This window comes from Macaca fascicularis, chromosome 2, assembly GCF_037993035.2.
Source record: "Macaca fascicularis isolate 582-1 chromosome 2, T2T-MFA8v1.1".
Classification (NCBI taxonomy): Eukaryota; Metazoa; Chordata; class Mammalia; order Primates; family Cercopithecidae; genus Macaca; species Macaca fascicularis.
The window spans coordinates 169,782,157-169,796,437 of record NC_088376.1 but is presented as its reverse complement, the minus strand read 5'-3'; the positions used below and the strand labels follow the sequence as shown (position 1 = coordinate 169,796,437).

Sequence of the window (14,281 nt, the reverse complement as noted above, 5' to 3'; positions counted from 1 at the left end):
ACAATTTGTGTCAACAAGAATCTTAACTGATTAAAATAGATAAACCCCACATACAAATTAAAAGATGTCCAAAAATAAATGGCTATTGAAATTTTGAAAGAAACAAACAAAAAAGAAAAATGATTTTAAGTGTTTCTACTTGTTGGGAAAATAGTCATCTCTATCCAGAAAGAGCATATGTTAAAATAAAAATCAAGTTTATATTAGGCTTACTGTTCGTTTAAACTGCATATGCGTTGGTAATTCTTCATTCATTTCTAATAGTTTACAAAATTCAGTCCTCAAAGCTTTGATTTGCTCTCTCTTCTGTGCCTTTATTTCTTCCACTTCTTTCATTAACTTGTCATGTTCTCTTTTTCTCCTAGCATTCTCGATACTGAAAACAGAAATTTAAAACAATAACAGGTTGTGATACAGAAACAGCAGAGAAAATTATTCAATAATTTGAAAATTCATTAAACTTCGTCAACTTCTGCACTGTTGATTTGTTTTGCAAAATCTCAGTCCTAGTCAGTATTTATCAAAAATTCCCATACCTGTAGGCTTTGGGATCTTCAATGTCTTCTGGAATTGGCTCTGTTTCAATTCCAAACTATAAGAAGGGAAGTAAAAGGTTAGCCCTGTAAAATTGCATAGCATTTTCCTTAAAATATCTAGGAAGAAGTAAATTAAAAATTCAAATTGGTTCAGGTTTTTTTCCTGCCAATTTTTAATAACTGTAGGTCTGAAAAACAGTTTCACAAAAATCTAAGGAAAAAATTGCAGTTTACTAAACTTATTCATTTCTGCTTTATTTGAAGGAGTACATAGGAAAAGTCTTAACCTAATCATATGTTTACAAAATGTTAATATCCCCGTAATTTCCCCTCAAAATGTAAATTACTAATGTTCATATGCTATTGACACAGAATTCACAAAAGTCTAGACCATTTATTTCAAAATGCTGTTTTTTGGTATATCCCTTTATCACATGAATCATTTGTCTAAATACCTCAGTGTGTCCTAGAAATATTTCAATATATATATTTTTAAATTTTAAGTAAGCATTTTATATCACCTTCTCAAAGGAAGACATAAAGTGGAAAATGCAAAGAACAATATAATCCCCCTCCTTGAAAGATAGGAAATCAGAAATACAAATCTCCCTTCAGAAAGGAAATTAGTTTAAATTTGGGGGAACTAAGAACTAAATCACTTAAAAGTACTCTGTTTATTCAGGTACTGTGCTGTAAAATGTCTTAGTCTGTGATATTAAAGAAGGAGAATTATAACCCAGTGAACAAAATAGTCTTAGCTTGCTAACTAGTCAGTTCATAACTAAAACTAAACTTTATTCTACATTCTCTTTCCTAGAAGATAGGTCTCCGTTTTTGTTGTTATTTGTTGTAAGTAAATAAAGATTCTCTTTTGATAAAGTTGTTTTATTAATCTTTATATGTATGAAATGATGTAAATCTACATATTTTTACAGAAGTCAAGGTTTATGACTTTAATAAAAGCAAAGTCATAAAAAATGATCAATATAGGAGACAGTAATGGCTAATAAATTGTACTGACTATTAATCACTTAGGACAAAAATTTATTGAATTTTATTTATTTTTTATTCTTTTATTGGCCAGAGCTAAGTACCTTGATTTTCTAATATCAGTGTTACTTCCAAGATTTGATGCTGACACTGGGGCAATTGTCTCCTGGCCACAGTTGCTTCCAATAAAGTTGAGTTAAAAAAGTTCCAAAAGTATGCCAATCAGTTCCAAAATATATGCCAATGGGTCTCAATGCTAGCTGCACATTAGAATCACATGAAGGATACTGTACACAATACTGACGCCTGGGCCTCACCTTCAGAGATTCTAATTTAATTGTTCTTGGGTGGGCTATGGCATCTGTACTTCTAGGGCTCCCCAGCTGATTCTAAAGTATAGTAAGGTAAGAACCTCAGACCAGTGCTGAGCTTAGTTGTTTTCTGTTTTGTTTTTTGTTTTGTTTTGTTTTTTTAAAATTCTTTCTCATTTTTCTTTCTTAAAAGCAATGTCTGCTTCAGTGATTTCAGAAATATTGATTGCAGCCATAAATTTAAATGTGGAATAAATATTTTTCTATCCAATATGGGTTTCTGTAGAGAGGGACATTGACTGCAGCCGTAAATAAAAGGACACGATTATTGAAATGCAGAATAAATATTTTTCTATCCAATATGGATTTCTATAGAGAGGACTGCACCAGGTAGAAAGGCATTTTCTTCTTGTTCATATACTTTCCCTCCTGTAATTCCTTTTTCTAAGCTGGACCCTCTCTAAACAGCAGCCCATACTCCAAATTTTGCTATTAGAAGAAATGAAAATCAACCTACTCGTATCTTCCCTATATTCTTTATGTGTACCTTGAGGTAGGCTACCTGCTAAATGGGAAGCCAATATGTTCAAAGGAATTTTAGCTATAATCTTTCTAATACAACTCCTTTCTCCTTAGGAGCAATTCTAATGGTTAACTACTGATTTATCCAAATAACTTGCTTTGATAATATGAAATTCAAGTTCTATGACAGGAAAAAAAGGACATAATTTGGGGATCTGAACCCTCAAACTTCATCATAAAGCCAAAAATCTAGTTCTGCTTTTAAAAAAATACTTTATACTGGATCTTTGATCATGACCCACATTGTCACATTCTAATACTAAAAACAACTATATTTTTGCAACTCCTATCAAAACCACACTTTATGGCATATGTCCTATATCAGCCCTTACAATGAGTGAATGAATAAATGAAAAGCAAAAGAAAATCTGAAGAATTGTGAACTTTGAAAAAAAAAGCTGATTAAGAAAGTTTTTTTAATATACAAACTTTTGACTACATAGAAAAACTGACACATTCTTTTATAATCTGGGGAATTACAATCTTTAATAATAAGGGGAATGTAATACCTTTAATACTTGACATAGAAGCACCAGAAAGTCAAATTATAATACTAGCAGGAAGATTAGACTATAAGGTGAATGTGAATTTTAATTTCTAAAGAATATGAACAATTTTAATATCACTATTTTTAAATAAAGTTTGTTATTAATTAACTGGTTAATTAATTACATACCCTGGGAGATGGCAGTTTGGCCTTGATGTCTTTCCTTAGCATAAATTCAGAAATAATGTTGAAAACAAATATATTACCATCTGCTCCAACAGTCACCAAAAAACGATCATCAAAGCTACTAGCAATACTTTTAATACATCCATAATTATTGTCGTGCATATTGAAGTGCCAGTAGTCCAACAAACTGGCCAATGAAGGATCATTCTGATTTAGGACATAGACTCGAATTGCTCCATTTTTCATTCCACAAAACATCATAACTTTGTTAATGCTATGAAACAAAAAATGTAAATTGTTCTTTCCATTAATCTGAAAATAATGCTTAATTTCAAGTTAATTGACAAGTGGCTAAATAAATAACAAAGTTGTTATGGACTGAATTGTACACCCCCAAAATTCATATATTGAAGCCCTAACACCTAATACTTCAGAATGTAACTGCATTGCGATAGGGCCTTTAAAGAGGTAAGTTAAAATGAGAACATTAGGGTAGGTTCTAATCCAGTCCGCCTGGTGTACTAATAAGAAGAAGATATTAAAGGGGGTCACTTCCAAGATGGCCAAACAGGAACAGCTGTGGTCTGTAGCTCCCAGCAAGATCAACTCAGAAGATGGGTGATTTCTGCATTTCCAACTGAGGTATCTGGTTCATCTCATGGGGAATGGTTGCACAGTGGGTGCAGCCCACAGAGGGCAAGCTGAAGCAGGGCAGGGTGCTGCCTCACCCGGGAAGCTCAAGGGGTTGGGAGATTTCCCTTTCCTAGCCAAGGGAAACTGTGACAGACTGTACCTGGAAAAACGGTACACTTCTGCCCAAATACTGTGTTTTCAAAAGTCTTAGCAACCAGCAGACCAGGAGATTCCCTCTCATGCCTGGCTCAGCAGGTCCCACGCCCATGGAGCTTTGCTCACTGCTAGCACAGCAGTCTGAGATCAACCTGTGACACTGCAGCCTGGTGGGTGGAGGGGCATCTGCCATTACTGAGGCTTGACTAGGTAAAAAAAAGCAGCTGGGAAGCTCTAACTGGGCAGAGCCCACTGCAACTCAGCAAGGCCTACTGCCTCTATAGACTTCACCTCTGTGGGCAGGGCATAGCTGAACAAAAGGCAGCAGACAACTTCTGCAGACTTAATCGTCCCTGTCTGACAGCTCTGAAGAGAGCAGTGGCTCTCCCAGCACGGCATTGGAGCTCTGAGAACAGACAGACTGCCTCCTCAAGTGGGTCCCTGACCCCCATGCAGCCTGACAGACACCTCCCAGTAGGGGCCAACAGACACCTCATACAGGTGAGTGCCCCTCTGGGATGAAGCTTCTAGAGGAAGGATCAGGCAGCCATATTTGCTGTTCTGCAATATTTGCCATTCTGCAGCCTCCATTGGTGATACCCAGGCAAACAGGGCCTGGAGTGGACCTCCAGCAAACTCCAACAGACCTGTAGCTGAGGGCCTGACTGTTAGAAAGAAAACTAACAAACAGAAAAGAATAGCATCAACATCAACAAAAAGGATATCCACACCAAAACCCCATTTGTAGGTCACCAACATCAAAGACCAAAAGTAGATAAAACCACAAAGATGGGGAGAAACCACAGCAGAAAAGCTGAAAATTCCAAAACCCAGGACACCTCTTCTCCTCCAAAGGATCACAGCTCCTCACCAGCAATGGAACAAAGCTGGACGGAGAATGACTTTGATGAGTTGACAGAAGTAGGCTTCAGAAGGTTGGTAATAACAAACTTCTCTGAGCTAAAGGAGCATGTTCTAACCCATCGCAAGGAAGCTAAAAACCTTGAAGAAAAGGTTAGATGAATGGCAAACTAGGAAAAACAGTGTAGAGAAGACCTTAAATGACCTCCTGGAGCTGAAAACCACAGCACGAGAACTTCATGATACATGCACAACCTTCAATAGCTGATTCGATCAAGTGGAACAAAGGATATCAGTGATTGAAGATCAAATTAATGAAATAAAGCAAGAAGACAAGATAAGAGAAAAGAGTAAAAAGAAATGAACAAAGTCTCCAAGAAATATGGGACTACATGAAAAGACCAAATCCACGTTTGATTGGTGTGCCTGTAAATGATGAGGAAAATAGAACCAAGTTAGAAAACACTCTTCAGGATATCATTCAGGAGAACTTCCCCAATCTAGCAAGGCAGGCCAACATTCAAATTCAGGAAACACAGAGAACACCACAAAGATTCTCCTTGAAAAGAGCAACCCCAAGAACATAATTGTCACATTCACCAAGGTTGAAACAAAGGAAAAAATGTTAAGGGCAGCCAGAGAGAAAGGTCAGGTTACCCACAAAGGGAAGCCCATCAGACTAACAGCAGATCTCTCTGCAGAAACCCTACAAGCCAGAAGAGAGTGGGGGCCAATATTCAATATTCTTAAAGAAAAGAATTTTCAACCCAGAATTTCATATCCAGCCAAACTAAGCTCCATCAGTGAAGGAGAAATAAAATCCTTTACAGACAAGCAAATGCTGAGAGATTTTGTCACCACCAGGCCTGCCTTACAAGAGCTCCTGAAGGAAGTACTAAACATGGAAAGGAACCACCTGGCACTGAAAAACATGCCAAATTGTAAAGACCATTGATTCTATGAAGAAACTGCATCAATTAACAGGCAAAATAACCAGCTAACATCAAAATGACAGGATCAAATTCACACATAACAATATTAACCTTAAATGTAAATAGGCTAAATGCTCCAATTAAAAGACACAGACTGGCAAATTTGGATAAAGAGTCATGATCCATCTGTGTGCTGTATTCAGGAGACCCATCTCACATGCAGAGATACACACAGGATCAAAATAAAGGGATGGAGGAAGATCTACCAAGCAAATGGAAAGCAAAAAAAGCAGGCGTTGCAATCCTAATCTCTGATAAAACAGAGTTTAAACCAACAAAGATCAAAAGAGACAAAGAAGGCCATTACATAATGGTAAAGGGATCAATTCAACAAGAAGAGATAACTATCCTAAATATATAAGCACCCAATGCAGGAGCACCCAGATTCATAAAGCAAGTTCTTAGAGGCCTACAAAGAGACTTAGACTCCCACACAATAATAATGGGAGACTTTAACACTCCACTGTCAATATTAGACAGATCAACGAGACAGAAGGCTAACAAGGATATCCAGGATTTGAACTCAGCTCTGTGCCAAGCGGACCTAATAGACATCTACAGAACTCTGCATCCCAAATCAACAGAATATACATTCTTGTCAGGACCACATCATACTTATTCTAAAATTGACCACATAATTGGAAGTAAAACACTCCTCAAGAAATGTAAAAGAATAGAAATCACAACAAACTGTCTCTGAGACCACAGTGGAATCAAATTAGAACTCAGGATTAATAAATCCAATCAAAACTGCACAACTACATAGAAACTGAACAATCTGCTCCTGAATGACTACTGGGTAAATAACGAAATGAAGGCAGAAATAAAGATGTTCTTTGAAACCAATGAGAACAAGGACACAACGTACCAGAATCTCTGGGACACATTTAAAGCAGTGTGTAGAGGGAAATTGATAGCACTAAATGTCCACAAGAGAAAGCAGGAAAGACTTAAAATCAACACCCTAACATTACAATTAAAAGAACTAGAAAAGCAAGAGCAAACAAATTCAAAAGCTAGCAGAAGGCAAGAAATAACTAAGATCAGAGCAGAACTGAAGGAGATAGAGACATAAAAAACCCTGCAAAAAATCAATGAATCCAGGAGCTGGTTTTTTTTGAAAAGATCAACAAAATTGATAGACCGCTAGCAAGACTAATAAAGAAGAAGAGAGAAGAATCAAATAGATGCAATAAAAAATGATATAGGGGATATCACCACTGATCCTACAGAAATACAAACTACCATCAGAGAATACTATAAACACCTCTAGGCAAATAAACTAGAAATTCTAGAAGAAATGGATAAATCCCTGGACACATACACCCTCCCAAGACTAAACCAGGAAGAAGTTGAATCTCTGAATAGACCAATAACAGGTTCTGAAATTGAGGCAATAATTAATACCCTACCAACCAAAAAAAGTCCTGGACCAGACAGATTCACAGCCAAATTCTACCAGAGGTACAAAGAGGAGCTGGTACCACTCCTTCTGAAACTATTCCAATCAATAGAAAAAGAGGAAATCCTCCCTAACTCATTTTACGAGACCAGCATCATCCTGAAACCAAAGCATGGCAGAGACACAACAAAAAAAAGAGAATTTTAGACCAATATCCCTGATGAACATCAATGCAAAAATCCTCAATAAAATACTGGCAAACCAAATCCAGCAGCACATCAAAAAGCTTATCCACCATGATCAAGTGGGCTTCGTCCCTGGGATGCAAGGCTGGTTCAACATTCACAAATCAATAAACGTAATCCATCACATAAACAGAACCAAAGACAAAAACCACATGATTATCTCAATAGATGCAGAAAAGGCCTTCAACAAAATTCAACAGCCTTCATGCTAAAAACTCTCAATAAACTAGGTATTGATGGAATGTACCTCAAAATAATAAGAGCTATTTATGACAAACCCACAGCCAATATCATACTGAATGGGCAAAGTGGAAGCACATTCCCTTTGAAAACTGGCACAAGACAAGGATGTGCTCTCTCACCACTCCTATTCAACACAGTGTTGGAAGTTCTGGCCAGGGCAAACAGGCTACAGAAGGAAATAAAGGATATTCAGTTAGGAAAAGAGGAAGTCAAATTGTGCCTATTTGCAGATGACATGATTGTATATTTAGAAAACCCCATCGTCTCAGGCCAGAATCTCCTTAAGCTGATAAACAACTGCGGCAAAGTCTCAGGATACAAAATCAATATGCAAAAATCACAAGCATTCCTATACAGCAGTAACAAACAGAGAGCCAAATCATGAGTGAACTCCCATTCACAACTGCTATGAAAAGAATAAAATACCTAGGAATCCAACTTACAAGGGATGTGAAGGGCCTCTTCAAGGAGAACTACAAACCACTGCTCAATGAAATAAAAGAGGATACAAACAAATGGAAGAATATTTCATGTTCATAAATAGGAAGAATCAATACTGTGAACATGGCCATACTGCCCAAGGTAATTCATAGATTCAATGCCATCATTGGTCAAACTACCAATGACTTTCTTCACAGAATTGGAAAAAACTACTTTAAAGTTCATATGTAACCAAAAAAGAGCCTGCATAGCCAAGACAATCCTAAGCAAAAGAACAAAGCTGGAGGCATTACACTACCTGACTTCAAACTATACTACAAGGCTATAGTAACCAAAACAGCATGGTACTGGTACCAAAACAGATATACAGACCAATGGAACAGAACAGAGGCCTCAGAAATAACACCACACATCTACAACCATCTGATCTTTGACAAACCTGACAAAAACAAGAAATGGGGAAAGCATTCCTTATTTAATAAATGGTGCTGGGAAAACTGACTAGCCATATGTAGAAAGCTGAAACTGTATCCCTTCCTTACGTGTTATACAAAAAGTAACTCAAGATGGATTAAAGACTTAAATGTAAGACCTAAAGTCATAAAAGCCCTAGAAGAAAACCTAGGTGATACCATTCAGGATATAGGCATGGACAAAGACTTCATGTCTAAAACACCAAAAGCAATGGCAACAGAAACCAAAATAGACAAATGGGATCTAATTAAACTAAAGCGCTTCTGTACAGCAAAAGAAACAATCATCAGAGTGAACAGGCAACCTATAGAATGGGAGAAAATGTTTGCAATCTACCCGTCTGACAAAGGGCTAATATCCAGAATCTACAAATAACTTAAACAAATTTACAGGAAAAAAAAAAAACAACAAACAATCCCATCAAAAGGTGGGCAAAGGATATGAACAGACATTTCTCAAAAGAAGACATTTATGCTGCCAACAGACACATGAAAAAGTGCTCATCACCACTGATCATCAGAGAAATGCAAATCAAAACCACAGTGAGATACCATCTCACACCAGTTAGAACAGTGATCATTAAAAAGTCAGGAAACAACAGATGCTGGAGAGGATGTGGAAAAATAGGAACACTTTTACGCTGCCGGTGGGAGTGTAAATTAGTTCAACCATTGTGAAAGACAGTGTGGCGATTCCTCAAAGATCTACAACTAGAAATACTATTTGACCCAGTGATCCCATTATTGGGTATATACCCAAAGGATTATAAATCATGCTACTATAAAGACACATGTACATGTATGTTTATTGTGGCACCATTCACAATAACAAAGACTTGGAACCAACCCAAATGTCTATCAGTGATAGACTGGATTAAGAAAATGTGGCACATATATACCATGGAATACTATGCAGCCGTAAAAAAGGTTGAGTTCATATCCTTTGCAGGGACATGGATGCAGGTGGAAACCATCATTCTCAGCAAACTATCACAAGGACAGAAAATCAAACACTGCATGTTCTCACTCATAGGTGGGAACTGAACAACAAGAACACACGGACACAGGGCAGGGAACATCACACACCAGGGCCTGTTGGGGAGTGGGGGCTGGGGGAAGGATAGTATTAGGAGAAATACCTAATATAAATGATGAGTTGATAGGTGCAGTAAGCCAACATGGCACATGTATACCTATGTAACAAATGTGCATGTTGTGCATATGCACCCTTGAACTTAAAGTATAATAATTTAAAAAAAAATAGAAGAAGAAGAGATTAGGATACAGACAGAAACATCAGGGATGACAGGCACCCAGAGAAAAGATCATGCAAGAAGGCAGATATCTATAAGTCAAGGAGAGAGGCCTCAAAAGAAACCAAGCTGCTGACACCTTGATCTTGGAACTCCAGCCTCCAGAACTGTGAGAAAAAAGATTCTGCTGTTTAAGCCACCTAGTCTGTGGTGTTTTATTGTGGCAGCCCTAGCAAACTAATACAAAAGAACAGAGAAAAAGGGCCAATTTGAAATTTGGAGCTATTATATTGGGTCGTCAGAGGAATAACTGGCATATATGCCTAGTTCTCCACTATCAAAGGGCTAATGATTCAATTGTGATTTCTCCAGAATAACTGTAACCCTGAACCTTCATTTCTGACTATGTAAGTAGCATCCTCCTAGGTAACAGAATGTAAATCCATGCAATTCAATTGTGCTATAAACAAAAATACTGACAGAATATTTGGTGGGGGTATTTAAATGTAATTTCAGTATTAGCTTTGATTATATTTATTCATTTATTTATTTAACAAAATATTTTTTGAGTACCCCTTCATTTGGATGGATCTCTAAAAATTGACAATATCCATGATGGACAAAAGCATAGACACTAATGGGATATGGGATATGGTTTTTTTAAAGCTTTTTGAAATACTGCTCACTTGAAAGTGATAGTTTGGATGGGATTATCCTCTGTATCCTCAAGATAACGGACATCGATAGGTTCATCTTTTTGTTCCTTGAAATCACTGTTTTTATCACAAGGGGGGAACTCGCAGTGATACAGAAAACCAGAATCATAGTCACCCTAGAAAAGAGATAAGTAACATAGAAGGTGGTACTTGAATATAACACACATAAATGCATGAGAATTTTTTTATTATTTCAAATTTGAAAACATAAAATAGATGTTTTCAAACATCTACTTCTACATAATTTCTATGATTATAGATTTATTATTTCTATAAATCATCTCCTTTATCCATTTATGCACAACTATATAATTATAATAAAAACCTTATGATGATTTGTTTTCATTTACAAGCCAGTACAAGAGAGAGATCACCTCTGACTCCTTACCTATAGAATTTCATTTTATGTCTTCAAGCATTATTCTGAATAAGCAGTAACAAATAATAGGGTTCTGCACGTCCTCGTTTTTACAGCTAGTTTTCAGTTTAAGGTAACTATAAACACTGTTAATTTTCCAGAAAGGGCTATTTCAGAAAAATTTATCCATGTAGTGAGAAGACGAATGATCAACTGGAAGAGCTATATTGCTCCAACTCTAATTTCCTTATTACTGAGACTCCTTATTATAGGAAACAAATTAAGGGTCAGAACAACTTTATGAACAATAAAAGAATAAGAAAGAGAAGGTAACAACATGGTCACCTCTGAAAATCAAATTACTAAGTTTTCACTTTTGACAATGGCAGACTAGATTGTTTCAGCCGAACTCTCCAACTGAGAACAACCAGAACAAATTTTCTAAATGTGTTTGAAGGCATTGGAAAGCTACCAAAATCGCAAGATCCAAACAAGAGGGAAAGCCAGAAGTGAGCCTGGCATTTGACACTGCTTTACTCCCCGGAGCAACTGTCAGTTCTTAAAGTGGCAGCTGAGAGGCTAAGAAGCTGGACAAAGCTATCTGCAGTCTCATGGACTTATGGAGAAAGAAATAATCATTCCCAGGGTTCAGTCAGGGTCTCAAAGAGGTATTTGAACACCCACCTCATTCATAGCAGCATTATTCACAATAGCCAAAAGGTGGGAGCAATCCACGTGCCTATTTTTGTGTGTTTATTTTGAGATGGGGTCTCACTCCGTCACCCAGGCTAGAATGCAGTGGTGCCATCTTGGCTTACTGCAACTTCCACCTCCCAAGTTCAAGCCATTCTCCTGCCTTGGCCTCCCGGGTAGCTAGCAGGTGTGGGCCACTGCACCCATCTAATTTTTTCTATTTTTAGTAGAGATGGGGTTTTGCCATGTTGGCCAGGCTGGTCTGGAACTCCTGGCTTCAAGTGATCCACCTGCCTTGACTTCCTAAAGTGCTAGGATTACAGGCATGAGCCACCATGCTTGGCCCCAAGTGTCTATTGATGACTGAGTATATAAGCAAAATACGGTACATACTTAAAATGGAATATTATTCAGCCTTGAAAGGAAATTCTGACGTATGCCGCATCATGGATGAAACTTGGGGAAATTATGCCAAGTGAAACAAGCCAGTCATAAAGAGACAGATACTATATAATTTCACTTATTTGAGATACTTAGAGTAGTCAAAATCATAGAAAAAGAAAGTAGAGTGATGGTTGCCAGGGGCTGAGAGAAGGGAAGATCAGGAGTTATCATTTGATGGGTGTGGGAATTTCATTGTGACAGGATGAGGAGGACAGTGGAGACGGATGTTGGTGATGATGTCACAACATTGTGAATGCGTTTAGTACTACTGAGCTGTACACTTAAAAATGCTTAAGATGGTCAATTTTATGTGTCTTTTACTTCAATAAAAAACAATTGGAAAAAAAACTTTAAAATAAAAGACAGTTATGAAGCTGGAACAGAGATCAGAAAAAAATAGGCTAAAGCATGGAGAGAGAGAAAAAGGATGGAAAACCTTGAATGATGTAAGATACATAAGGAACATAATGAGAAGGATGTAATACATATGAAGTTGGGGTCCTAGAACAAGAGAGTGAAAAGATAGGCCAGAAGCAACATTGTGGTAGATAACGGCTGAGAATTTTCTAAAACTGAAGAGAGATGTTGAAATTTAGAGTGCTACAAACTGCAAACAAAATAAAAATGAAGAAACTACACCTTTTAACCACGCATGTTGGCACATGCCTATAATCCCAGCTACTTGGGAAACTAAGGCAGGAGGATCACTTGAACCTGGGAAGTAGAGGCTGTAGTGAGCCGAAATGGCACCACTGCATTCCAGCCTGGGCAACAGAATGAGTGAGACTCTGTCTCAAAAACAAAAATAAATAAATAAATAAAATCACCTCTAAAAGAAAAGTAAAAGAATGTATAACTAATAATCTAGTAGAGGAAGAAAACTGTAGAAAAAATTACCTAATCACTCAATAGAAGGTGGAAAAGGGAAACAAAAGAAATTTAGAACAAGTGTGACAAATAGAAATAATTACTAAGATGGTAGATTTAAACTAAAATATATCAGTAATTACATTAAATATAAATGAACATAGTACTTTTTAAAAAGATAAATATAATCCTATAGGATTCTTTTAAGCCTAACCATATACTGTTTACAAGAGACCTACTTTCGATATAAGGGTATCAAATAGTAAAGGAAAGAGAAGGATCCTTAATAACTTCAAGGTTTTGGCATAGTAACTACATGGATGATTGTCTCATTTACTGAGATGGAGATGGAGCAGGTTTGTATGGGACATGTATGGTTTAAAAGTAATGTCTTGGACAGGTTAATTTTGAGGGCCAAGGAGCATTGTCAAGTTGTATATACAAGTCTAAGTGGAGGGGAGAGGTCAGGACTAGAGATAAATATTTGAGATTCACTGGAAGATAAGTGATATTTAAAGTCATCAGACTGTGTAAAGTTACCTTAGCAAGAAAGAGGGGGCCCAAGGCCACACTGGGGAGTATTTCAAACTTCAGAGCTTGTTCTGCACATGAGAAGCCAGCAAAAGAGGCTGAAATGGAGTGGCCAGAAGAGTGTAATGTCTTAGAAGCCAAGAGAAGAAAACATTTGAGAAGTATGAGGGATCAACTCTGTTAAATGTTCCAAAAAGTCAAATGGACAGAGAATTGACCTCTGAGCTTGTCATCATTAGTGAAGTGATGGAGATAGAAGCCCTGCTGGAAGGGACTGAAGTCAAATAGGAGGTGGATAAGTTAAGCCAGTGATTACAGATGATTCTTTCAGTAATTTTTTATGTAATAGAGCAGGGGGGCAGAAAGAAAGAGATGTTAAGGAAATATAATTAAAATTAGTACTAGAGCATGTTTGTATGCTCATGATAATAACTGAATAGAAAAGACAGAAATTGATGATACAGGAGACCAAGTGGTTTATCTCAGGAGCAAAATTTTTGAGAAAATGAGAAGGGATGGGATCAAGGAGCTCTTGGGAACAGTGTCCTTGGAGAGTTGCAAGGGACTGTTCTCCAATTATAACAATAGATAAAGCAGACAAAAGGTATAGAGATCCCTATAGGGTGTTACATCTAATTGAGACAAGAAAAGGAAATTCCATCTGCTTTTATTTTTTTCTGTGAAATGTGAGATGAGGTTATCATTGAAGAGTAAGAGAAGGTACAAAATGTTTGAGGGGAGAAGAAAGACTTAATGCAATAATTTGGAAAGTGAATATGGCTGGGCAGTAGAATCGGCCGCAGTGTGAGTATTGATTTGAGGACTGCAGTCATTACTTCAAAATGAGATGGGTTTTTCTTCACCATTTGTTTGGCTGCAGG

The 14,281-nt window shown here is 37.1% G+C and overlaps 1 protein-coding gene across 5 annotated transcripts in view; it reads right to left on the bottom strand.

The window, feature by feature from the left end:
- CFAP44 (cilia and flagella associated protein 44) overlaps positions 1–14,281 on the bottom strand; it is a 148,926-nt gene that overhangs the window by 71,951 nt on the left and 62,694 nt on the right. For 3 of the 5 annotated variants that reach the window (XR_006695992.2, XM_005548130.5, XM_065539185.2), the window contains 4 exons: positions 10,478–10,623; positions 3,096–3,366; positions 537–592; positions 214–376 (listed from right to left, as the gene is read on the bottom strand). Coding sequence is in view for 4 of the 5 variants with exons in the window: in XM_005548130.5 (XP_005548187.2) it covers positions 214–376; positions 537–592; positions 3,096–3,366; positions 10,478–10,623 (636 nt within the window). In the remaining variant the exon portion in view is untranslated. The remainder of the gene's footprint in view (positions 1–213; positions 377–536; positions 593–3,095; positions 3,367–10,477; positions 10,624–14,281) is intronic. The other 2 variants (XM_005548134.5, XM_074033447.1) reach the window with 1 other exon arrangement.